Raw genomic sequence first — 27,916 nt, 5'->3', positions numbered from 1 at the left:
TATTGGTGGGGTTCCCTCAGGAGGGTGATGAAGAGCTGCAGGTGTGTCCTCACTTCCCAGTCCGGGAGGCCACCTGGATGGCTTTGATCCACTCGGTGCGCTCTTTGGGGGTGGCCGCTTGCAGGAAATAATGAACTTCATCGGCCGTGATGATCTCAAAGAGGTTCTCTTCTTCAGTCTTCCTGGCTGCTGGAAGAAAACATGAGTGACAGTGCACATGGGCACCGGGAAGGCCGCCAGTGCGCCTTCCGTCTGCAAGGAAGGAGCTATTTTTTGAGTATTCTAAGAAAATCAAATACATGTGGTTTTCAAATTTACCATCATTATAGGATCACATATATTTATTAGATAACTATATATAGTATTTATATGGACAGGTACATAGTATGATCGTGTGTACGTGTGTTTAAGAATAAGTGAAACTCTCAAAGGGAGACATTTTCTTTTATGGTTTACAAACAAACTAAATTTCTCACTTTTGCATACCAGTAGTGTTCAGTGAGTAACCTCTAATAGCATCTAATGAGTATTTCCTCTACTCATTATATAAACCAATACATTTTTTAATTTGTAAATAAATTAATTCATAAATATCCAGGCCCACCACCAGTACCCCACTCTAGCCTGAACTTGTTTTTATCAAGGGCTAAGTTAGAGTCTCTGCTGAAAGATTGGAGGCAGTAAACTGGCCAATACCGTGATAAGGCTTAAGACATTCGCCTCAAATCATAAAGCAAGATGCCCCCTACCCCAAATGAAAGCAGAAGTCTATGGGGAGAGGAGAGTGAGCAGGGGTAGTAAAAAATAATCTAGGCTCTTGCAGCTGTAGTGTTTTCCTGTCAGTCTCTATGACATCATAAACCCAAAGTGACAAGGCAAAAACCAGGGTTTGGATGTCTAAACCATGGTGATATCACCCATCCCCACATAGGAGAAGTCAATCTACAGCAACATGCTCATGCCATGCACCAAATCATAGCCTTGTGATCTGGGACCTGGAGGTTATCTGATGCAAACCCATCGTTCTCAGAAGAACTAAGGCCCAGGTTAGTTAGGTGGTTCACCCAAGGCTGCGCCACTAACTGACTAGCACAGATTTAACTATAACCCAGGTACACCTTCCACTCACTGCACAAATGTTCCTTCGGTTGTGGGAGATTTCCTGGTCTGTAAAAGGCTCCCACTGGGGAATGGCATGGCTCTGTTACAGGCATCAGGAGGTAACAAGTTTCTCCATTTAAGCCAGTTCTGATGTGAAGGATTTTTCTTAGCATTGCTCAAAGATTTACCCAAGGCACCCACAAAATCTCTCCAACACCCCAAGGACCAGAAGGCCAGTTGAGAAAGAATAGCTCTTGGTTTCTCTCAGGTTTTCAGACAGAAATTGATTCATGCTTATGCCTGATTAATTGAATATTTGATAGCTGTTGGCTCAGGATGCCCATGTATGGGAAGGGAGCCTAAGTAGACACATTGCCCTCAAACAAAAATTCATTCTTACCATCTGGGTTGCTCTCCACTGAAGTCACCACACAGCCTCGCAAATGAATTGCTCCCAGGGGATCTTCCCCCTAGAGGAGAGAGGAGTCCTTCGTTAGGTTTCCAAAGTACAGGGTATGGATATGCCTTATCCTGTTGGTGCAAAAGCTACACAGACTCATTGTGGTATACATCCGTGACCCCCAAAACAGATAAGAGCAGAAGGAGATTAAAAGAAACCCCTTCCAGGTCCTCCACCCCCCACCTCACCCAGGGAGGCATGATGAGGAGACATAAGTCAATCTGAGCTTCATATCTGGAGAAAGTGGGAGGGGAGGTGGAAAGGCTGAGTCATCATGTCCCACAAGAGAAGAACTGCGGTTTTCCGGAGCTCTTTTGCCCCATGAGACTAACCCTCACAGGAGGGAATCAAAGAGTCTGCACCACCAGCAGAGGCTGGGGGCCCAACCCAGATGGAGTTGTCCTTACACTTTAGAACTGGCTCATTTTACTGAGGAAAAACCCCCTTCTGAATATTCAACCATCTAAGTGCTTAGATTGGGGCACTTGGAAAACAATGCTTTCATTTAAGTTAGCCTGGAACAGAAATGATCGCTTTTTTGCATAGTCAACTGAGAGCAAAATGTTGAACTGGTTGAGTCCCTTTGAACATATTAGATTGGAGCAAACAAAAAAAATTATGTTGAGTTGACTAATAAATGACAATTTAGTGATATTTTCTTCCATCCTTAAGCTTATGACTCAAAGCCTAAGGTCTCTAATCTTTGCAAATAAGAGGGGGTAGGAAAAGGTAGAGAAGGGTGGCAGGAAAAAAAGTGGGAGGGTGAAGAGGAAAAGGGGAATGGAAAGCCCCATGAACAGATGCAATGGAGGCTGCCAGTAGGATGGACTTATTGACCACAAAATCTCACCCCAGCAGGGTCATAGTAGTGCAGATATGCAGGGTCCTCTCTGAGAATGAACTTCCTCACTTTCCAGTTTTTCCTCCTGTGCCCCTGTATCCAGCATCAACAAAAGAAAAGAAATTATGAGTTCTTGGCATCACTCTGTACACGTAGCACCTACAAAATAAATCTTTGTTGAATTGAAAAAAAAGAAAAAAAAAGAAACACTAATTCCAGGATAACTAGGCCCTCACCCAGATCTTTGTCAGAGAGAGAGCACTGTGGCCCGTGAACAATTTGGATACTACTAAGCTATGGGTTAAATTATTCCTACGATGGCCTTCCAACATGGTATTATATAAGGCAGTACTATATGTGTAAAAAGTACTATGTTAGGTAATGTGGGGGCTATAAAGAGATTTAAGACATGGCCTTACTCTTCATAGAGTTTATAGCCTAGGTGGAAAAACACAATAGCTAATGCCCAAATCAAATAATTGGTATAGATAATGGATTTCAAAAAAATTAAATGAGAAGTATGTAATTCAGAGTTTGGATGTCAAAGAAAGTCTTATGCTTATCCATGTGGGCAAGAAAGAGGTAGATGAGAAGACCACTGACAACAAAAAAGCAGAGGGAATGCACAAGGCATATTCAGACATTGGTGAGCAAGAGCAGTCTGACTAGAAGGCCGGGGTCATGAGGAACAGTCGAGGCAAGGCTGGAAAAGTGGAGAGCGGCTTAGAAAAAATGAAAGCTGGGGTTGTCTCTGAGTCAGAAGTCAAAAGGCTACAGTCACATTTTAGCAAGATTAATGTGGTGGCAATTTACAGAGTGGTCCAGCTGGTTAGATTAAAGATAAGCCAGGTGCATACTAATAAGGTAAAAAGGAAGTCATTAAGAAATTATTGTGTCTGCCCGGGGGACTCAGCGGCTGAGCATCGGCCTAGGATTTAGGGGATGTAGGTTCGGTTCCAGGTCAGGGCACAGACAGGGTTGTGGGCTCCATCTCCAGTAGGGGGCGTGCAGGAGGCAGCCGGTCAATGATGACTCTCTCATCATTGATGTTTTTCTCTCCCTCTCCCTTCCTCTCTCTGAAATCAATGAAGACTTTAAAAGAAAAAAGAAGAAATTATTACAACAATTTAGGCATAAAATTATCAGGGACTAGAGTTAGGTAGCAGCAAAGGAAATGGGAAAGAACAGTTGCTGTGCCAGACATGATGAGAAAGAAGAATAGGACTTGGCCTCTTCCGATAGAATTAAACACTGACACTGTTTAGACTGAGTTTTGAGGGCAGAATTTGTGCCTTGTTTGTCTTTGGTCCTCCAGTGTCCAGCACTGTGCTTGGCACACAGAAGCTGCTGCTTATTTGTAATTGCCTTGAATTACCCAGTTATTTCAATTAGCTTATAGCAGTTTTTTTTTAAATGTCATGGAAAACTTGATTTTATGATTTCCCACAGAAATTCAAATGACTTAAATAACTCAGAAGCCAAAAAATTATTAGATTAAAAGATACGTAGCTTCTATCTTGCCAGTATGAAAAATATTGTTCTCTAACACGCCACACATTGATAGGCACATAAATGAGTTTTCCAGCATTTTTCATTTGCTTGTATAGAAAGCAATGAGACATTTATAACTTTAGCAAACAGTGCCTCCTTTATAATTCCAGGCCAGAGGAGTTTAAAGGGAGCTTTCACTAATGTGTCTAAGTTATTTGGCCAATCATTTGGTCAAGGTGCTCATCTCAAAAGAGTCTTTTACTTGCCTGAAGGTTGAAGCCAGGAACCCCGTGGAGTCATATGAGAGAATACAGAATATTTCTATCTGCTATTTCACGTCCAGAAGCAAAGCATCAACTTCTAAAATTCTTTTTATGAATTTCTGCTCTTTGCCTTAGTCAATGTTGCCTATAAAATGTGGACACTAAAGTTTTTGCCCACATTGTCTCATCCTGACCTGCACACACATGGCATGTGCGCCTCTGAAATTACTGGGTAAATACCAAGTTCTCATGAGTCAATGGAAGGGGAAGGAACAGGAAGATGTGAAATCAGACAGCCCTGATCGGTGGCCAGCCAGCCACCATTGAGCCCTCACTGGCATTAAAATGTGACACGTTGAAGAGTTTGACAATAGGAAATGGGCGTCTGGCTGGCCATCTTTCAGCTAATGAGTATTCCCTGAGGGACGCTAAGGAATGCATGCACGCCTGGGGCTTCCAAGAATTGTTGCTGACCTGTCAAAATCATCTACTTATACTTGATTTAATTTATTCTACAAATGCTTATTGCCTTTTATAGGCCAAGAAGGATGCTGAATTCTGCAGCACATATGAGAAAAACACATTGTCCTTCCTCATCAAAGAATCTCCATTGGTTGAGAAACCAGATGTTTTATGCATTGTCATAACAGAATTAATTCTATTAAAAAGGATTATACTGAATATACTCTAATCTCATTTGTCCTCAAATTTGTTTCATTCCCCCAAGTAGAATTATTTCCCCTGAGATAGGAGAAGTGGAGAGGGAAATGTGGGGAGGGGAGGGCCTTGACCTCCAGTTGGGCACAGCTACTTCACCATTTAAGGCGTGGAGCACAGGTGTCCTTGCTCACGATAAGCATTCCATGCAGGCTAACCTTGGCTAACGCCCAGCAGTAGACACAGGGTGGCTTGGGTTTTGTGGCAATTAAAGAGGGAATTTTTAAAATTCCCTCAGATGACTCTGTTATGAACCAGGGTTATAAACCACTGAACTAAGAGGTTGGAAGCATTAAAGGAGCCTGTCGATACAAATAGAAGAGGAAAGAATAAGAGTGAAATTCCTGAATGCACATAAACTGCTGTTTTTGTCATGTTTATAGGTTTATAAGGATGGCTATTTAAATAGTAGTGTTCTGATAATAGATTAGCTTTTAAGAAAAAGGCTAGCTCTGTGGCTGTCAGCCTTGGCCACACACCCATGGAGAGCCATAAAATCCAGAGACTCTGATTTAATTGGCTTGGGGTGTGATTTTAACAGGTCCCTGGAGGATTAAAATGTGCACCAGCCAGACCAGCTGAAGCTAAATTGTAGCTATCAAAGGCCAAGTAGAGGAAGGCAAAGGAAAACATGGAAGCAAACCTACTTCTAGTCCCCAGTGTCGTCAACACGCATTCAGACACCCATTACCCCCAGCCCCCAATTTTTGACCATCTAGGGTCTCCGTTGGGGTCCTTTGCCCAGACATGACTCTAGTCCAGCTCAGGCTTTGTTCACCTCTTTTCAATCTTCATGTTCAGTTTTCTCAGGCTTCCTCTCTAGACTAGGGCTTGTCAGATCAACTAATTCAAGAAACATCATTAATGCCCTGTAACAGTGTAGAATTATACAAGGAGTCAACAACATAAGAAAATAATGAAATTCCCTCCAAGTTACTCTTGTCTTGATGGCCTCCTCCCAGCACCTACAATCAAAGAGCAGGGAACGTAGGACTATTTGGCAGAACTGACAAAGAACCAGCTATGAGCAAACTGTCCATCTTCCCTACATAAGGTGGCCTGGTCCCTGCAATTTTCCTTTAATGTACTCACTGGTCACCCTGTCATAAAAGTTATTAGAATAGTCTATGAAATCTTTCTAAATCTTTGCTGCTCTATTTCTTAGGACCCTGAGGGTAAGGGAGTTTACCACACTAATGCCCCACTTTCACTAGTGAAACTCAAAATCCATATCTATATCTAATGTCAACTATCCCAAATTCCTTCTTTTTAAATATAATATATGCTCAACATTGGTTCTCCCCTCTTTGCCCTGAAAGTTTAGGGGCCCATTATGAGGTAAGTCAAATCTCAGTCCCATGCAGCCTATAGACAGCACACAAAAATCTCCTTAGAGTAACCAGATTTTCTCTGTCACATACTGAACAGTGCCTTTAAGACAGCTCACAGCACAGCCAGAAGGTCAAAACCCTGGCTTCATAAAGCAGCTTTCACTCCTGTGACACCATGTGTTGGTATCAGCTTATCTCATCCTGAATATTCCCATGTCTCCCTGTTGCTTCTGCCTCTACCGGTGCTGGCCCCGGCCTTCTCACTCAGCCCCAGCCCTCGGATTCTCTTACCTCTTGGCCTCTCATGTCTTGGCACCTGGTAACTAACTACAGCTCCTCAGCTCACCCCAGTCCTTGCCTCCCAGACTAACAGTAGCCTATACCTGTGGGCACTTGGGAACTGCACGTGGCTTCCCCCAGGACTGACTCCATGCCCTCCGACTGGATTTGACCTTTGCCTGCTGCTCCTGCAGAGTTGGCCTCAGGCGTGCCCTGGATTTGGTCTACTATGTCCTATCCACAGGCTGGAATGGCACTTTCTTGCTCTCAACCATATGCGATGTTCTTTTTCTGGGTGTGGCTTATTCCTGTTTCCTGGTTACTTTGCAGGGGGGAGAGGTAAACAAATGGAAGTATTTTTATTATAAAACATCTGTCTTTTTTATGGCATCTCTTAGCCAATTGATTTCCTCCAGCTAATTAAAAGGTCAATATTTTTCTTGAAACATCTCTTTTCCCCATGATATTGATAAAAGAGGAGTTTCCTTTTTCCAAGGTGCACCTTCTGCCCTGCCTACCTCGGTCCTCCTGAACTAATGCCATTTTCATCACCTACCTAGCTATTTGTCTACCTTTCACTCCATGGGTTTCATTGACTAGTTGACTATCAGCCAAATGAAATACCATTTGGTGGTTTAGAAATAAAAAGGACCCGGTGAGAGGGAAAGGCTAGAAGAGAATACTGGTGGCCACTCACCTGCTTCAGTAAACATCCCTGCTTGATAATGACCCCTCTGAATTCTTCTTTCAGAATTACATCATCATCACTGGAATTCTCTTCACAGAAGAACCCACTGTCTGGCTATTGGGAAATGAAATAGCAAGTTTATTGTTACCAGTCTTAGGTGTCCCGCTCCTTGGACCGTGTTCATCCCTCCTGCCCTGCCAGCCTCTGGGGCAGGCTCCTCCTCCTGTGGCTCATACCCCAACCTAAACTCGAAAGGCTGTCCTTGGTGAACTCATTTCCCCCACCCCTTTATCTGGTTTCCAAATGCTCTTCCTCTCTTTCCACTCATGTGATCTCCTTGATATCTTTTCATTTTCTTGGGTTCCCCAAGCTCTACACATTTTAAGTCTAGCTCAGCTTGTTTCTTCATTCAAAGCCTTCCTTCTCTTTGGACCTCATGGCCACATCCTTGTACGTAAGTTGGCTAATTTATAAAACTGCACAACAAGATCTCCACTACGATCTCCGCCACACAGGCCCTTCCACTTTGAGAAGACCCAGAGCCCAGCCGCATCCTCTGAGGTCAGCAGGGTACCTGGACTTGCTCAGCTACAGCAAGCAATGAACCATACAGAGGAAGAGGGGCTACTGCGGGGGATATTTTTAGAATCCCATATTTAAATGGCTATAAACAACCAAAGTAGAGGTCTTGAAAATATATATACTGATGGTGGAACTTCCCCCAAAGTGAAATGAAACTCTCTCTGGGACATTCACATCATTTTTTGTAAAAGGCCTTTAAGTAACTTCCTAACTTCTGTGCTCTGACCCCAAATAGAAATAAAACTGCCAAAATCCCCCTACAAACCCACTGTTGCAGCATTTCTCACGTGCCCCAGGATTGGGTCCATATTGTGTAATATAGTGTTTCCTGATCTGCGGTCAACATATCATGCTGGGTACAAGAGAAGGTTGGAGGAGGGAATGTGGATGCACACATTTTGTATTACGTCGCGTATTTTAGTGTATATTTGGGGTAAAAACAATTAGCATATTGTGATTGTATGGATCTCCCTCTGGAAAGGAAGCTCCATGAAGGCTGCATTTTTTTTAACTGCTGTATCTCCTTTGCCCAGCATGTAGTAGGGTCTAATTAATTTTTATAAATGAATTATTGCTTAGAATAATAATAGATGTAGTAAAGTTTTAAAAGTCCTTTTAAAGAAAACTGTTGAAGTAAAGAATGTTTTCCTTTAGACTGATTCACGTGGATGTGGGAGACACTGAGCTGGGGGCAGCTGTCAAGTCAAGAACATCTAACAACTCTCGGTAGAGGGCTGGACCTTTCTTTCACATATGTGGATATCACCTGCAATCAGCCTCGGATCTGCCCCGGGACTCTCCATACAGGAAGAGCAGCTGAGTAGCTTTTCTCACTTACAAAGTAGTAGAAGGCATCGGGGTTGTCCAGGAAAGGGTTTTCAGCCGTCCCATCCACCGCGTTCTTGGACAGGTCTCCAGCGGGCTGCAGGTACCCCTCGTTGAGCAGTGAGGAGGCGATCATGAGGCCTTCCTGGCGATTCCGAACAGACTTGTTGGAAACCAGCCAGTCGATGACACAGCTGCCTGGAAAGGACCATCAGAGGGAAGGTTAACTCTCCTAATCAAACAACAAGCCACTGACGGTCACCTCTGGAAAGCCCCAGAACACTCACGTGTCTGACTTGTCTCATCTTCTTTGTTACTCCAGGAAGGAAAAACCAACTCAGTGGGATAGATACAGGAAACAAAAGGGTTTGGGTTTTGGATTTTTTCCCCTTAAATCTACATGTTTTTTAAGAAGCAATGCATTATCAAAGAAATCACTTGTACTAACCCACTCATTTATTCCATTAACAAACAAACCATTATTGAGCACCTACTAGGTGCTAAGTACTGTGGTGGGTTTGGGGGAGATCCACTCAGGGAATCTAGAAGGCAGAGATGGGCCATAAGTAACTGTAACAACTTCTGTGCCATGGGGCAATACAATTTGCAGGAAGGTTTGGAAGATGGGGTGGGGGAAGGGGACTGTGCCTGCACCGTTGAGAAAAATGTCATAGAGAAGCAACAGTGGCCGAGGCTTTGAAATGAGTAGGTATTCACCAAGCACATGAAACAGGGGAGGAGAGGCACCCACACAGGCGGAGGGTGTACAGACTCACCCGGGCATGAAGCAGCCCCGCCGTGGGGATAAAGGAAGGAGGTGACAGAGGAAAGGCAAAAGGAGACAACGGAGAGAGGAAGGCACAGAGCGAGGGGAGAGATTTGACGGTACATCAAGTAATTTGGCAATGAGGAGCCATTGCAAGTTTTTAAACAGGAAATAACATGGTCAGATGTGTTTGTCCTAAATTAAAATTTGACATAACACTTGAAATGAATGTCACACTTTTTTTTTTGGTGGGGTCTAGCAGAGACCTTGAGAAGTCATTTAATCAACCCCTTGCTTCAAGAGAAGATTGCAAAGAGAACAAAATAAAACTGACCCATAAATTGGATTATTAGCAGTCTGCAACAAAGCTTTGTATTAAAAATGATATATTCTTTACAAACATAGCCAACATAACTGGCAGCAAGTCCCTGGTCATCCAAGAGAGAGTAGTAGGCTATGCCATCCTTGAAACAGGAGTGAGAGCAGTTGGTTAGTGAGCTTTCCATGACTTTTATATATGAAAGGCTTTTGCCTATTTTTCTTTCTCTAGAATGACTAATTAATACTGCAGTTCTGCTTTAATCCTCACAGAGACCCTGTAAAAGAGGTAAGGCAATAACTGCAGACTGAATTTTAAGGATGAGAAAATCAAGGCTCGGAGAGTGTAAGTGACCTTGGGCCTGAGTTACACCTGCAATGGGCCTTCACTTAAGTGTTCTAACCCCAGATTCTATGCTTGTTCAGCTAGGCAGGCAGATGCTTGAAAGACAAGTTCAGTCTACTCTTCCTGTCACCTGACATTCAGGTCCACCATTACGTGTCAGCAGTGCCTGGGTCCCAGTCTCTGCTATAGACTTGTGTCTCTGCTGAGACCCCCTGACTCCTACATGAAGGCTCGACCCCACCTGAATTTCTAGAACCCACCCTGATCTTCAGTGTGGAGGACTTGAGAAGTTCTAGCTCAATACTCTGAGACTCAGTAACACGTTCCACAGGAAATAAGTCTAGCCTGGACCTTGTGCCTAGATCTAGAATGGGAACCCCACCCTTACCCCCTGCCTTATTCCCTTTGTCCTAGGCTCTGCTTGGTGACTTCAGTCCTGCTAGAGTTAGGGCCCTGTTCTTGTCAGTTTTCCTGACCACTGCCCAGGCTTGGTATCTTGATCCCAAATCTTAGCCTAGTGTTTTCTGATGTTAATGGGCTACTGTCTTCACTCTGTAAGGCTGAATTTTTATGGGATACTACCCTGTTACTCCAGATCATACCCTCTAACTCTCCACCTTCTTGACCTTGACCTGGACCATTTTCTGTTGACTGGATCCTGCATCTGTTCTCTCTCCTCCGTTTACCTCCCTTGACCTCTGCACTGCAGAAAGCCATTCCTGCCATCAGACAAACCTAGACTCAAACTGGACATCCCATTTTGCTCCCTGATGAACCATCAGCCCTACCAAGGTGCTCATTTACTTTTCCTGGATGCATGGTCTTCATATTTCTGCCCCATAACTTTGAACTTACCATCCTCTCTGCTCAGCCACCTCATCAGAATTTCTTCCCACAAATACTTAATGAAATTCTATCCATCTTTCAAAGTCAAACTTAGGCACGATCTTCTACTCATCCCAACGATCCTCTGAGCTCTTTCCTTTTCTTGATCTCACAGGATTTTCTTTGCAGACTTGTGACCTCTTGAGTGTAAACCACATTGAGAGCTTGCACAATATAGTACTTAGTGTGTGCCTGCCATTGTTTTAAGCACATTACAGCAACTAGATAAAGTAGATGTTTATCCCCATTTTATAAACAAGGAAAGTGAAGCACAGAAAGGCTAAGTTATTGACCTGATGTTTTACAGCAAGTAAGTTGCAGAGCCAGGATTTGACCCAAGGCAGTCTGGCTCCACAGAACACGTTTTTAACCACTACGCCATCTACCTAAACACATAACACTTACTGCCTGACCCTGAGCAGCCTCAGACATCCCTAACATTGTTGCTTAGGTCTTATAAATCTTGATTCCTGTCTATCATTTTATTCAACTTGTGTCTATTTTAACATAACGCCAATTACTGGGTGAAAAAATGACCTTTGACTGATATAGTTGGAATTTCCAAAACTATTCCTTGGACAACAAAGTTCTTTTCTACCCTTCATTCTATTTCCACTCTGGGGAAGTTCAGTTCTCATGTTCGCCGGTCTTCGTCCTATGACCTCACCTACCCAGCGTGCTCCACACGCCCCACCCCACACATAGGGCTCAGAGGGGACTTCGTGTTGCTTCCCCAGCTGCCCCGCTTCAGACTTGCACAGCCTCTTACCAGTGAAGCAGTGATTAAAAATCTTCTTGTCCTTCTCTAGATTCAGTTCTTTTATTCCTTTGTCTGCGTCTTTCATGGACAAATACAGAGCACTGCAAAGAGATGAAAACAGGCAGGTGAGTGCAGAGCATTTGAGAACGGCAAGTCCTCACGGGGAGTCCACCTTGGAGAGCGGGCCAGGGCACAAGCTTCTCCCCTCCCGGGTGGCCCCTGTGCCTAATCTCCCCGCTGGGTCATAGGTAGTTGAAGGGCAGAGCTAGTATTTGTATAACTCTGTGGCCTGCTTGGCATTTGACAAAATATACTAGGAAGGTAATTATTATTTCTTAAATTCATTAAGCTCTTTGTTGATTTAACTACTACTTCCTGAGTTAGAAAGTTGTCCTCAGTTAGGTGGCCAAGATTAAGGTTTTCAAGGCCAATTTCCCATACACACTGTAGATCTTCAAGGTCCCTCAATTCTCACATCCCAGTTCTTTAAGTGTCCTTCAAAACACCATCTGGAGTAGACATTTGCCTCCAAGAAAGCGAATGTTTTAACTGAGCTTATCTCTTATTTTTAAAGTTATAAGACAAGGGAAAACAGTGAGAAGGTCTCAGTTTTGTCCTTGAAGTAATAAACTAAAAATAGCCTGATCAGAAAAAGTGTAAGCAACTAACCAGAAGGCCCCTTTCCTGTATCACGTGGCATTCCCACTTAGTTCTGACAACCATATGACCATAGTTTTGACAGAAATGTGGCCACTTGACAACCCAGCCAGCAGCTGCAGCTACACCAGGTGCTTCCTCTTAGGTCTTTACCAAAAAGCTTGCTGGCGAGAGAAAGTGCTCAAGCTCCCCAAGCTCAACGTGCAAACTTTATTAAGCTCCTGTGACATGCCAAGCCCTGCATTAGGCTGCAGAAAGGGCTTCTTATCTGTCCCTCTCAGGGACTCCCCTCATTGTGTAAACCGAACCCTTCTTGGACATTTTTATCAGCCAACATGGAATTCTTTCTGACTGCATTCCTATCTCAGGTTATACTCAATATAAATGCAAAACTATCAGGAAGCAATGAGATTCCCAGAAAAGGGGGCTCATGTGATAGGAAAGGATGTGAAACATGCAGGAAGGAAGGAAACCTGTTGGGGCTGAATTTACCTGTGGACCTGTAACAACCTTTAGACAACAACCATCACCTGCAATTCCAAGCCAGCCAACGACAGATGACATTAAACCAGGTCAGGGCACAAATGGCCTCTTCCCAGGATGAGTGTTCACCTTGGCTGGTCCTTGCTGACAGTGTGAACGTGTGTACTTGAACTTGAAACCTCACATACTTGGATGCCTAGCCCTGCCTTTTCCTCCCTACCTAGAAATCCTGAAGCTTTCTTTCAAGGCTAGATTATTATGGATACTTCACAAATGCAGTAAGTTCTGTCTCTCTCTCTCTTTCTCTCTCTCTCTCTGCCAAGGTTATCTAAAATGAGGAGTGTATGATCCATTAGCTTCCCCTCGTCAGCTGCTATTCCTTGGAGAATCCATGACCACACCTTCAGATCCAGGTAAACATCTTAGTATACCAAGAACTAGTGTTGACCTGGAAGGGTGAATACTGCCTTCAGAGGTGACAAAAGCAAGCCCTGAAACAGAACCTGTCTGAGATTTCCTCGAAAGGGGAAAAAGGAAGGGGTGGAAGGAGACAAACACAGAAATTCACCCTAAGTCAATGGTTTCTGGCAGGCGAATAGATCTCCTGGTGGACTTCCTCGCAAACTTCTGGCCTCCTTCAATGCACTTAATGGCCTTCTTGATGTCCCGAACCCAGCCATCTCTCTCTTCCAGGAAGGCTGCCTGGAAGAAGTGGTCCTGCTGTTTGGTCGTAGTGATCTTAAACACGAACTGAAAATCAAAACATATGTCATTAGGAATAATTCTTTCCGAAGGGCCGAGGCCCCTTATGAAGCATAGCAGTTGACCCACCCCTGTTCTGGAAGTATTTGGCCAATGCCCCAGGGCCCAGGGTGGAGTGTGGGTGGCGGTGAGGAAGACTAGCCCAGGGGGAACCATTCACACTGTGGGCTACGCACAGGCTCAGAGGTCAGTGTCTGACAAACCATTCATTGTGGCTCTTAATGTCAACTCACCATCCTTTTGCCGAAGTCCTGACAAGGGCTAGTCAGAGTGCTTCCTTTCAGGGGAATCATTCCTTTGGGGCTGTTGTCACTTTTCTTCTTATAAAATTCAATTCCATCTTCTAACAATACAACCCACATGGGTTTCCAGGTATTGAACACACTCCCCTGTGATGACAACCAAAAGAGCCATGTTACAATGTTTTCTAAAACAGTTCTATCAATGGTGCTGGACATAATAAATAGCCTAGTTTTGGCCAGTGTGGATGCAGGTGACTCACATTTGTGTCACCAGGGTGCTAGGAAAGCAGCCTTCAAGGGAAAAGGGAACTGCCATGCTTCTGGAACTTAAAAAAACATGTTTAAGATAAACTGTACGTATCTCTATGTTCGGCCCTTAAGCCTCTCATGGGTTATTACCAAGGGAATCTGGTATGGATCTCTGCTCTCCTTCTTGGGCATTTCAGGCTGGCTTTCTGCTCCCAGTCCTGCCCATTGGGTTCAGTTCGGCTTGGGGCTGGCAAATAAATTCTATCTCCAGCGCCAAATCAAACTGAATAGGAGCCGGTGCTTGGGGCTGGACTCGCTGGGACAGTGGCAATATCCAACAGCTGTGTTTACCGCAGGTGTGGAGGCCGTGAATGGTGGCGTGCTAGCTGCAGCTACTTCCATCCTGTGGTCTAATCAGATTTTATCTGAATGTGAATGTCAAGAAGAAACTCGGACAGCAGCGGCCTTGCGTGCGGGGTGGCTACGCTGCGTGAAAACCCCTTGCCAAAGGGTCTGTAACGCCAGAGTGTTGCTGTCCATGCTTTTAAGAAAATCCTTGCTGAAAAAGTCTTCAGTTTCAATTAATGTCAACAGCCTCTTGTAGCAATAAATTAACCATTCTGACTGGATCAAGGAAGTCTCTCTTTCTTGTCTGTATTTTGGGAGAGCTTTGGAAAAGGGGAAAAATACGATTCTTTGCTTCTCATCATTGGACCCATGAGATCACCCTGTCATAATGACCAAAAAATAGAATTATCATCCAGTTCCCAGCAGACTCTGCTGCTTATCTTAACACAAAGAGCCTCTATATAAAGGTCCAGTTGCCCAAAAGGAAGTCTATTTATGCAAAAAGAGTAAATACTTGTGGGACTATCGTTTTGCTTGTCCAAATGTTTCCTTTATATTAGTTACTAAAATTTTTTTTTAAATGAAAGCACATTATCTCTTTTCTGCACAGGCAGAATGACTATCCATACTAACACTAGACTGTTTTCCTTTCTTAAAAAATAAGCGAGGTCAGACACTATGCCAGCACAGGAAATAATTTCAGTTAAGTGCCTTTCTGTTTTACATCTACCTGAGAAAAACTCACATCCAGAATATAAAGAGTTCCCATGAATCAATAAGAAAAATGCAAACAATCTATTGTTTAAAAGGGCAAAAGACTGGAAGAGGCATTTCCCTAAAGAGGTTATCCCAAACGCCTCTGAAAAGGTGTTCAACATCATCATTCATCAGGACGATGCAGATGAAAACCACAGTGAGGTACTTCTGCACGGCCATAATATATCCAACATTTTAAAAGATTGAGAAGAGCAAGATTGGCAAGGATGGAAACTGGAGCTCTTATATGTGGCAGGGAGGAGTGCAAACGGGCACATCAAACTGCAGAACCGTGGAGCACGTCCTACTTCTTAGGAGATCTATGTTGAAGTATTAGGGATGAGGTAGCATGATGTCTACAATTTATTCTCATGAAATATGTGTGTATATTTATAGAGAGATATTGAGAGAGACAAAGCAAGTGTGGCCTTGTGTTAACAATTGATAAACCCAGGTAAAGAGTATACAAGGAGTCGTACTAGTTTTCTCATTCGTCTGTGGGTTTGAAATTTTTTCAAAATAATTGGGAAAAGTTAAAAAATAAATGAACAACGTATGACACTATTATATATTAAAATTTGGGATATACTTTTAGGGAAACATAGAGACAAGTAGTTTTAATAAAATCATTAAAATTACTAAAAATAATAAAAGCTATATTCACAGAGCTAGGAGTAAGAAGTTGGACTAAATGACTGCTAAATGCTGTTCAAGTCTAAAATTTTATATTCTACCTAAGGCCTATTAAAGATTAATAACTGCCACAGTCACTCAGGGCTTTTGACCTTGGGGCTGGGATAAATTGGGAGAGGTCAGCCAGCACTGCATTTCTTCTGTAGACAATTAAAGTAACGTAGCCTTAGGGGCCTGTCAGCTCTCTCAAAGGGATTATGTGCCATTTGGGACTCGGGTCATCATGCACATTGAGAAGGCTGACCCTCTGTAAGAGAAGTGAGACCCACCTCATAATGTGAAAACTTTCTTCCAGGCTTGGTAGGGAGTAGTTAAGTTAAGATTATGAAATTATGGGTGATCTCTCTCCTCCCAGCCATTGCTACAGCCGCCAAATTCTCACTGCTGTGGCCTAACAGCACCTCCTCTCCACTACCGGTATATTTACCCCTTCCTGTCCCCAACCCCTTTGGCACTCACCCAAGAGCAAACCTGGAAGTGTGATCCTGGCATGTCCAGGGCACGGTACATCTGACCAGTAAATGTGGAACTGGAACTAGATTCCAGGTCTCTTGATGCCCAATTTTATGCTCTTTCTACTTCCCCTCAGATGCCACTTTTATTTTGGTTCTTATGTACCTTTGAATGATTCTGGAATCTAAATCAATTTTTTTTCAAGCCACTTAGCTAGCTATATATATAACCTCATAAAATCATATGATTATAATTTTATATAATCATAAAATATAGTATGTTTTTATAATATATATAGCGCATGTCTGGTTTTCCCCCATTATAGACAAAAACCTGTACAATTACTAGCCACAATGGGTGGGTTTTAGATGCTGAGTCAGATTTATTAAAGTTTCCCAGTGAATAACTATCGATCATCATGGGATTGGTATAGTTTAGTGCACAAGAGTCTGACAGTGCATAACACCAAAAGAAGAAATTTCAAAAGACAAGCTATTTGACTGTATATTAAAAAATTGAACTTCGGTACACTTTTTTTTTAATTGAAAAATAAAATATGGATATTTGTAATGTATTATTATATAATCAAAGGTTAATATCCTTAATATGTTTTTAAAACCTCTTTAGAATCAGTAAAAATTTATATACAAACACTCCCTAAATGGGCAAACAATATAAACCAGCCATTCTCAAAAGAAGAAATACTCAGTCTTGAAAGACATAAAAATGTACTTGCTTCAATAGCATTCAAAGAAACAAAACTTAAATATAATATAATTCTTTTTACTGATAAGATTTTTTTTAAAGGTTTATAAAGTATATTGGTGAAGATTTAGGGAACTGTGCGTAAAAAAAGGAGCTTAATTGTAGGCCATATAGGAGCATAAGATCTAGAGTGAGGAAAGTAATACTCTGACTTTAAATGGAGTGTAGCCAGTAGGTGACCACGGGCTCCAGAGCTGGGTGGCCCAGGCTCAAATCTCAGCTCTGTCACATGCTAGCAATGAGACCTCGAGCAAGTTCTTATACCTCGTTTTCTACATCTGGTAAATGGGGACAATGTTGCTATCTATTTTTCAGGGTTATTGGGAGATTAAATAAAATAATCCATGTAAATTGTTTATGGCCGCATCTAGAACATAGAACCCAATAAATGTTACCTATTTCCTATAATTCTGTGCTTATCAGGTGCACCTGAAGAATGACCTTGCGTTCAGGAAACCTTAAAACTGAAGATAAACCAGAGCCTGTTCAAAAGAGATGGCATCTTGGCCAGCTGGCATAGGTCAGCGGTTAGTGCTGACCTAGGATCCAGGAGATCATGGTTCGATTCCTGGTCGGGGCACATGCCCGGGTTGTGGGCTCGATCCCAAGAGGGGGGTGTGCAGGAGGCAGCCGATCAATGACTCTCTCAGCATTGATATTTCTACCTCTCTCTCCCTCTCCCTTCCTCTCCTTGAAATCAATAAAAATACATTAAAAAAACTTTTTTTAAAAGAGTTGGGATCCCTTTTGGAAATTGTTGAAGAAAATGGCTAGGTTTTAGCCCAAAAAAGGAACAGACAGAGCAGATGAGGACTCTCTTCTAAGGTGTCAAACATTGTCATAGATTGTGGAGGTTTTGGGAAAAAACAGTTTGCTGCATAACTTTAGAGAGATAAATTAGTGAGCTCCCTGACACAAGAGGCATTCAAGCATGCTTGTTAACAGAACAGCAACAGAAATGCAGGCCTCAGGTGGGAAGTTCAATTAAAAGTCATTTCCACACTTAATATTCCTTTCAACCCTCAGATTCTACACATCTATCCCAAAGTCTGTTGTCCCTACCATCTCTATGGATATCCTCAATTTCAAGATATCCCTGCCAACCTTTGGGTCTCACTTACAAGCCAAAAATAAATAAATTTTAAAAACATATTTAATATCATCATCTAAAATTGAATACCCTACTGAAAATTTTTAATACATTAGAAGTTACTGTAATATAGGTGCCTGAGTCCTTGGTTTCTATGATTTAGACAAGTTTCTTTATTTGAGACGTGTTCATTCGACAAATAATGATAGAGCAGCTCCTATGCTTCAGACACTGGCCTGGGTGTTGCGTGTAAAAATGAGTAAGACACAGTCTCTGCTCTTAAACAGGTCACTGTCTAACCGGGGGAGAGGGTGGCCTTGACTGATGACTCCAGTTCACCGCGAAGGACGCACGAACCGCGTATGAGCAAGTCACTTCCTACGGAGTGAGGGCACCCCCTCTAACTTCTCCTTCCCCTCAAACTTCTCTTTTCATATGTTGACGTATAGCTGGAATTCACAGGAAAATCACTTTACGATCAAAGCTACGTATTTAACTAAAGCAGAACTGAGTTAGCACGATCTAGTCTCCCATACGCATGGGGCATATTATTTTAAGTTGGTGTTACATTAAATTACATCTTTTTTTCTGCTGCATCATAAATTGTATCTTCTGGTTTCCCAACCTGATCCATGAAATCACTTGTATAACATCCCAGATAAATGGTTATTCTGTGCTTATTTAAATTCTTTGAAGGCAAGGAAACTAATCTATCCAGTAGCATATTTTTTTACATTAATAAAATCTTCCAGGTTGAACAATTTCTCAATAAAATCATACTAGGTAAGAAATAGAGAAATGACACCCGGTGCTTAACAACATGATTTCTGGCATCTTAGGAATTTGGGTTCAAATCTCAACTTTGCCTCTTCCAGGCTGTGTGGCCATAGGCAAGTTACTTAATTTTTCCAAACATTAGTCTCCTCACCTGTAAAACAAAGATAATATAGAGCTACTTCCCACTGTTGTTAAGATCAAATGAGATAATATACTTAAAGGGCTTAGTGCCATGACTAGATTGCAGCAGGTGTTCAAAATGGTTACCTGATAGGCAGATAAAATTGCACAGGTTTGTAGATAATTCTGTGAAATCATTCTGGCATAAGGTTCTCCTGGGTACCGCCCATCACACAACAGTGCTTTGAAAAAGAAAATCACTGCAATACAAGCCCGAGAGGGCTGCATGCAATGTGACTAGGCCCAGCTCTCTGTGACACTCGGGCCACACAGCTGGGTCTCAGCTCTGCCACTTAATAGCTGTGTGACCTTAGGCAAGCCCCTTTCCTTCTCCATACTTAGTTACCTTGTCTGCCAAGTAAGGCTAACAGTTGTGCCCACTTTGGAGGGTTTTTATAAATATTAAGTGCATCGATGCTTTAAATGCTTAGCTCTGTCCCTACTGCAAGGCAAGCACCACATCTCTTCACTAGTAGGGTGATGGGAATCAGTGGGTGGAAGTCCCTGGAGATTATTTCAAGCTATTGCATCCGGGCGGCAAAGTAGCTGCATGAAAGAAGTCCTGGGCCAACGCCCCTGTGCCCTGTTCTCTCTTTTACCCCAGGCTTTCTTCCCTCTGCCATACCTCTCGGCAGGCCCCTCTCTTTCCTGCCCAACCCACTTGTCCTTGGGCACCCTGACGCCTGTGCTTTCTCCCAGCCTAACAGGCCACCCAAATCCCCAAGCTACTCTTTGGATCAGTCCTGCTGCATGCAGTGTCTTCTGGGTTGGCTGTCAAAGAGTCGACAGCACTTTGCTCCATAATCCTCTAGGAAGGAGGTTGGTTCGGGTCACCCCTTCGTGGAGTCCAGGTTATTAACTGCATAATCTGCTCCTCTTTATTTTTTTTAAGCTAAGCTTATAAACATATCCAAGGGCCGCCAAAAGATGTTTATGTTTATTGGCTGGAAGTAACCCCTAATCAGGAAGAAAGGGATGTTGAGGTCACGAAACCCAATCTTGCGCGCAGCACAGTGTGTCAGGCCCCACTTTGGCTCTGGTAAGTTCCCCTGACCTCCCTTTTGCTAGCTCAGGTAAGCCTGCCTTTCAGAATGCTGCATGGGATCAATGAGACAGCGGGCTTTGCTGTTAGACAAGCAGGAGGCAAAGGAGGAAACCTGAATTGTGAAATGTGGGCAGTTACCTTGCACAGAAGAAAAACAGAAACAGTTTATAGTCAATACCATTGACTACTAATCCCAAGATACTTGACTTGACAAAATCCTTGAACCAGAGTTTTCCTAATGTTGCATTTTTTACCCCTAACATCTTTATCTCCAATAAATTATTTCATAAAACAAGGAGAAAGTTATTCTTTATTATCACCCAGGTATCTGAAACTGCATCAGAAAAAAACGTGCATGGAGGGAGATCCATACATTATTGCTTGTCATGCTTTAACATCAAAAAACATAGTCAAGGATTCTCACAGCCTCACCAGGGAAAGAGTGTCTTGGTCCTTTCTTCACTATTAACTTGGCGACCAAACCAGAAACCAGTATACATCCCCATGAGAATCTAGAAGAGGCCTTCTATCTATTGAAGTGTATATCAACACTGATACTAATAATCATTGTCACTTATGTAGCACCTACTGTGTGTTAGATCCCTAGAATATATATTTTTAACCCACATATATGAGGTATCTGAAAGAAACTTAACATCTAAAGAAGTTAAGAACTTCAGCACCTTCCCCGGAAATTCTGGCCTCAGGTGTAGTTCGGCAGCCAATAAAGGGACTATTTCTGAACCAAGCATTTCTTTAAAATGACAAATCAGGGGGCCTTAATACATTACAACACAGAGTGTTCAGAAGGTCCTGGAGAAAAATGCAAAAATTACTGAAGACGTAAATTATGGAAATATCACAATGAAATTTCACTATTTTTCTTTCTAGTTACATTTGCTAGACTGCCTTTTACAGGCCATCTAGATCTGAAAGAATCAAAAACTATTAATTTAAGTCCATATGCTTAAGAACCCTAACTCTGTCACCCCATTTTCTAATGAGGCAACCTCGCTTATTAAAGATTCAGTCTTCTTTTTCCGGAATTATAGAGTTTAAAATATAAAAACACACACTTAATAGCAGCAATTTTCATGACAAGATGTTTAAATTGTTTTTAAACAAAAAACCTTTGCAGAAAATGTTTCCATTTGCCCACTTTTCTCAGGATACTCGCCCAAGCAATCAGGAAAGAAAGAAGTCAACATTATTATTGGTTCTCAGAAACAGTATTGATGTTGGTGCCTGTTACAAAGAATTTACATACACCTTTGTGTGCATATGTGTGTCTTTTCCAAAGGATGCTTCAAAATATGGCCAGCTAGAGAGAATATAGCGGAGGACTCTCTTACCCTCCCGCATTCACTCATAATTCTCACTACCATAGGTGCATTTCAAATCCTAACTTAAATCAAATTTACTCGAAGAAAATCCTGGTGTACTGGACAGAGCTCAGTGGCACAACTCAGAAACTCGGGTCTCAGAGAGTGGGTTTCTGGTCCCAGCTCTGTTACAGACATGTGACCTTGGGCAGTCACCCAGCTTCTGAGTCTCAATTTCCTCTTCTGCTAATGAGGCAATGAGGCCCGATGACCTACGGTTTCTTCCAGCTTTAAATTAAAAGAGAATCAGACAGCAACATGTGCCGTTTAACATCCTTGTAAATAGAACATTTTGGCTAACGTTAAACCAACAACCTAAAAGAGCCACAGTAAGCATTCATTCAATGAAAACGCCAGGCACCTGACAGAATGGGCCGAATTCAGTTCATTTCTGACATGCTTAGCTCAGTTGGATCAGTGTGAGTGTACCTACTTGTATGGGTGTTGCCCACAGGATGTGAATAAACCCTGTGTGTGAACTCAACATCCTGGAGGGTTTCCCAGTGACATGACATCTGTTCACCATCAGAAGAAACACCAACAGTAGTAACGAAATTCAATGTCCTGATGCCACACCAGGGAGACTAAGCCTTTCTGAGTGCACTTGTGTCTTCATTTCCAATCTTTAAAATAGCGCCCTACCTACCACCTTAATGGCACATTATATAAATTCACTAAGAATTATGAATTATTTCAGCCCAATAGAAAAGATAGCTTTTAATGTATCAGTTCTAAGAAGAAAGCCCAAGAAATAAGCTACAATTAGAGCATTATTATATCAGCTCATCTTTAATCATTTTCTTCTCTCTCCTCCAAAAAAAAAAACAAAAAACAAAAAGGAAGGGAATTGGAATTTAAAAAACAAATGAAGAGTTTCTTCAAGTAACCTCAATAGCAAAAGAGTCTGAGTCATAACAGGCATCCGTGGCTCTTGAAAAGAATATTGATTTTGCTTAGACCCTCGCCTTCCTGTAGCCTGGAATTCCCAGGCCCACGAGATCAAGCTGCGTTGACGCCTGAGCTGAACTAGTTCACCTTTAAGGACCATAATGAAGTGGGACCTGTACTGGCTTCCCTCTGACCATTCCACCCGCCACTATGCTCTCCTAGTTCAACCCAGTGGGTTCAGCATTAAACGTTCCTAAAATGAGTGCATAGAGCATGCAAAGCTGCACTCCAATCCTCCCAACCCTATTTCCAGTGACCACCTTTGTAGGTGGCACTTCTGCTTACCCTTTTCACAAGGTAGCCCTCCCTGATCCGCTTGGGCTCCATGTCGGGTGAGTAGAAGGCCGGGTCCACTCAGACAGGTCCTCTCAGGAGCTCGACCTCCTCTGAGAGCCGAGGCCCTTGTGGGCTGCTTTTCTGCAGCGAGGTCCCTTTCACAATTTCCCGTTGGCTGGTGACCTCATGATCACACCCTCTTCCCCTCACTGGGGTAGTGATCAGAATAAGGAACTGCAGAGAGAAACAACGCCTTCTATGCTAATATTGGAAACTTATTAAAAGAACAATTGTAAATTTGTATTACCATGAGAAAAATCACTCTCTTAAACAGAAGAGAAGTGGTCAAAGGGAGAAGAAAATGGACAAGAAGACCTTAGTATTAGAAATAGTACTTACTGGCTCTGAAATTATTCTTGAGATGCTGGAGATGCTTGATAATAATGCCAAGAAATTCAAAACCAACCGGTTAGCATAAAAAGGTAGCTACTGTTAAATGAGTGCTTACTTCTATGCCGGGCACTCTACCAGCTGCTTTTTAGCCAGCCTCATTTATTGCAGTCCTTCCAAGAAACCATAGGGGAAAGTTTATTTTTGTCTCTGTCTTAGCCGGCAGTAAACCCAGGCTCAGAAAAGTAAGCAGTTGTCTCAAGGTGACATAGCAGGTAAGAGACACAACCAGAAAAGAAGGGCGAGATCTCACCAGGGGGCTGCTGCCTCCCACCCGCCTGAGGACCACGTGTCACACAGAATGATTATAAAAAACAGTCCATACTCAGACATGTTTGAGAAATGGTACATTACAGCCCCAGCGTGGTGACGCCCCTTCAGATGAACAAAGTCAAGTACCACAGCAGAGAATCCTATTGTCATGGTGTTTAATCTTGTGTTTATCAAACCTATTTGACCACAGAATTCTTTCTTTAACAATTTCTGTTAACATTCTTATTATAGGTTGAATTGTACGCTCCCTTCCCCCAAAAAAGTCTTAACCTCCAGTACCTTAGAGTGTGATCTCATTTGGAAATAGGGTTTTGGGGATGTCATTAGTTTAGTTATGATGAGGTCATACTGGAGTAGGTGGGCCCTTAATCCAATATGACTAGTGATATTATTAGAAGGGAAGTGAAATACACAGAGAGCCAACAGCCATGTGACAGCAGAGGCAGGGACTGGAGTGGGACATCTACAAGCCACAGGCTGCAAAAGATTACCTGCAAGCACCAGGAGCTGGGAAAAGCAAGCAAGCTTCTCCCCCAGAACAGCCACCGGGAACACGGCCCTGCAACCCTTTGCTTTCAGGCTTCTAACCTCCAGAGCTGTAAGGCAATAAACTTCTGTTGTTTTAAGCCACCCAGTTTGTGGTACTTTGTTACAGAAGCCACAGGAAACTAATACAATTCTGAAAAACTAGTGTTCTATATAACAAACTTTGAGAATGTTTATCTGGCCACGGGAAAACGGTCAGGTTCTTTAACCACTCTGTGCCTCAGTTTTCTCATTCGTAAGATGGGGGTGATCACGTCTATCCAATGGGGTCATTCCGAAGATTAAATAAGGTATTATTTGCAAATGTTTAGAAAAGCATCCAGAACATAGTAAGTGCCCTTAAATGTTAGTGATGTCTCATTTTCAGGGAGTCCCCATTACTCTGGGGCTGATCCTCCTCAATGATAAATTCAACAGAGATTACAGAAGTAATCATAGGACTAGATTTTTGACTAGTTCCGGTTCCTCACTATGTTAGTCAGCAGTTTTTGGCTGCAGTCAATAGAAACCAACTCTGACTAACATAGGCAAAAAGGAATTTACTGGAAGTGTGGAGAGGCTCACAAATTCAAAAAAAAAAAAAGACTCAGGTCTTTGAGAGAACAGAAATCAGGGCAGCTGCGGGTTCCAGGAAGCAAGAGTGAAAGGACAGTTTCTTTGAGACACCAAGCTGAGAGAATTTCAGTGGTTTCCATGCTCTTCAACAGTTTCCAGGGCCCCGGCCTTTGATGGAACTAGCCTGGCTCAGTGCTTACCTCTCAGCCATCTGGACAGTGCCTGGTGGGGGCGGGCTCATCCCCCAAAGCAAAACCAGGGCACTTTCAACAGTAAAAGAGTGAAAGGCACCTACATCAGCAAAGCCCCAGAAAATTCAGGAAAAAGGAAGATCTGTTCTTGGGGTTTTCTAACAGCCTCCTGATTCACTCTCCTCCTTTTTTCCAACTCTGTATCTAACCAGTGATCATTGCCCCTCTAGTTTTCACTTTTCATTTTATGCTAATGTAGATTATATAACATTATAAATGTTTTGCTATCGGTTTCCCGTTGCACCAAAATTAGTTGGAAATTATTAGAAAGTTTGGGGCAGTAGGAGTGGAAAAAAATCAGTATTTGATGGCACCTGAGCAAAACAGAAACCAAATAAAAGAATGATTTACCCTGTCTGCATTTAAACAAGTATTTTACTATGTCTGCATTTTTATAGGCAACAGAAACAGTGCATAGATTTACCAAGTCTCATTTCATGGCTAAATTTGCCTCGTTTTGTTTAACTAGCCAAGTGACCTCCAAACTGTAATGTTTCCCCCCTCTGTCCAAACACGACCAGAGGTCATAAAGAATCCTTACTCCAAAATATCATATTTCCTGGATGCCTACAGTATAAAAGCAACCCCCTGTGTTCTGAATAATTTATTTCAGGAAATATGTTTTGAATGCTACCATGTGCCAGGCCCTGGACTAGGTAAAATGTCTTGGGACCAAGTAGCTTCTTAAATTTGTTAATCAGCTGAGCTTTACCGCGGTGGATTAGAGGCTGCCACTCTTTTTGTGTGTGTGTGTTTTTTAATATATCTTTATTGATTTCAGAGAGAGGCAGAGAGAGAGACAGAAACATCAATGATGAGAGAGTCATTGATCGGCTGCCTCCTGCACGCCCCTGACCAGGGATCGAGCCCACAACCCAGGCATGTGCCCTGACGGGAAATCGAACCCCCAGCTCCTGGATCCTAGGTCGATGCTCAACCGCTGAGCCACACCCTGCGGGGCAAGGCTGCCACTCTTGCTTCCCCTCCTGCCACAGGTCATGGCGCCTACTCAGCAACACCTAGTGGTCAGTAGAGGGAATTGTCTGAATGAGTGACATGTGGGACCTTTCTCTTACAAGAGTTGAAGCAAATGCTCTTCCTCTGTCAGATCCCATCTCCAGGCCAGGTCATTAGAACCTCTTCCAATGTCTTTTTTATCTATGTGTGTCTAGGCTTACTTTTGAAAGCCTCCTTCTGTCTTCCTTTTAATTCTCCCACATTGAATCAATATCTTAGAAACATTCTTATAGTATATTTTATTGGTGTAAGGAAAATTTAAGACTTCGAAATAAGCAAAAAAGTTTACAGCACGTCTCCAATGGGAAACTATGCTTCATCTACAGCACACGTTTACAGGTTATCTGACTCTATGGCGTTTGTGTTTTTCCTTGTATTTGAATTATTTTACAACCCTATAAATTGTGGATAATGGATAGCAATGCAAATCATTCATGTCTATAGACATGCAAATAAATTCTATCTGATGAAGGTTCAACAGACTCCACTCCCCTACCCCACCCAACTCCACACACACACCCATAGAAAAAAACAGGTTTTGTCCATTTGAAAATTGATTTTAACATTCTTTTACTCCATATAAAATTGTCTTTGACTTCTCCTTTGAATTGGTTGTGACTTCTGGCTGGTTCCCTCCTTCATATATAAACTAAACACAATTTTTATTGTATTTTATGTGAGTCATGATTGTATTCTTAAGATTTTTTAATTTATTTTTTAAATTTAAAATATTTTTAAATGTATTCTTTAGTATTAGGAACTCAAAAAAGAACTTCATTGATCTGAGAAATATCAGAATATTGTTAGTGCTAAACCTAAATTGAGGGAAAGGTGTCAAAATGTGTGACGAGTCTGAGGTTTACCCTACTTGCAAGCTAACAAGTTAGTCTGCCACAGCTTCATGGAAACTGCCAAAGACCCAAGACTTTTGGACATTATGATGGGACAAAGGACATTGTTACAACACTGCAAGGAGATTAAGCTTCATGTTTGTGTTCTTTCTCTTGTCCCCAAATGCTACGAGGCAGGGTGGAAAGGCCCAGAAGGATGCTGCACACACAAGAGGTTTGCATCACAGCTTCAAGAGGAGCCCTGAGCTTAGGGAACCCAAATCTTTATAATGGGCTACAAGCAAAACTGCCTGAATTTTGTCTCATTGTCCATTTTACACTGGACAGAAAACAAGTCTACCCTTGCCCTGGAAGGAGACACTACATCTTTCAAGACTGTTGTTCACTAAACAAACCTCCATGAAAAGGTACTGCTCCTATTTGCATTTATAGAGAAACATAAGAGTTTCCTGGAAAATTATCTCTCAACCAAGGAAAAGCCTTACGTGTCTGATTCATGTAAACACATTAGCGAGCATCTAATTGGTGCCCAATGGGCCTCAGGCTCCAAATGGGAAACCCTGTCCACACACTGAGAAACTCCCTCCCAACAGGGACATAGACACAAAATTCATGTGGCAATGATAAAAGAAATATGAAAGTATGAATATACATACCCATTTGGTTCAAAGAAAGCATTTCCACGCATATATTTCCTTGCTTTGTCAGTTGACAGGGCCTAGAAGCAACAACATCCTGGTAGCAACAAGCATAATGCTGTGGATTGAATGTTTACGCTCTCCACTCCACCCCCAAATTCATACGTTGAAATCCTAGTCTCCAATGTGATGGCATTAGGAGGTGGGGCTTTGGGGGGGTAATTAGTCCATAAGGGTGTAGCTTTCATGAACGGGGTCATCACCCTCACAATAAGACAGAAGACAGCTTTCGTTCTTTCTCTTTGCTCTTTTGTCACATGGGGATACAAGAAGAAGAAGGCAGTTTGCAACCTGGAAGAAGGCCCTCACCAGAACCCAAGTATGCTGGCACCCTGATCTTGGGCTTCTCACCTCCAGAACTGTGATAAATAAATTTCTGTTGTTTATAAGCCACTCAGTTTGTGGTACTTTGTTAGAGCAGCCTGCACAGATTGAAACACACAGCTAGTGCCCAGACCGTGATGTACTACTCTCCAATGAAACAACTAGGGCTCTTCAGAGAAAAATGTGATTCTA

The 27,916-nt window shown here is 42.5% G+C and overlaps 1 protein-coding gene across 1 annotated transcript; it reads right to left on the bottom strand.

The window, feature by feature from the left end:
• Positions 1-37: 37 nt before the first annotated feature.
• Positions 38-22,854, bottom strand: PLEK (pleckstrin). The gene is made up of 9 exons (XM_016224183.2): positions 22,769-22,854; positions 13,789-13,944; positions 13,362-13,543; positions 11,663-11,754; positions 8,592-8,776; positions 7,181-7,285; positions 2,412-2,495; positions 1,502-1,571; positions 38-186 (listed from the first exon to the last, which is right to left on the bottom strand). The coding sequence occupies exons 1-9, from the start codon at positions 22,808-22,810 to the stop codon at positions 50-52; spliced, it is 1,053 nt and encodes a 350-aa protein (XP_016079669.2). The 5' UTR covers positions 22,811-22,854; the 3' UTR covers positions 38-49.
• Between the last annotated feature and the right edge of the window lie 5,062 nt (positions 22,855-27,916).

This window comes from Miniopterus natalensis, chromosome 13, assembly GCF_054644295.1.
Source record: "Miniopterus natalensis isolate mMinNat1 chromosome 13, mMinNat1.hap1, whole genome shotgun sequence".
In the NCBI taxonomy this organism is placed as follows: Eukaryota; Metazoa; Chordata; class Mammalia; order Chiroptera; family Miniopteridae; genus Miniopterus; species Miniopterus natalensis.
The sequence above is the reverse complement of the archived record's forward strand: the minus strand, read 5'-3'. Positions and strand labels throughout refer to the sequence as shown.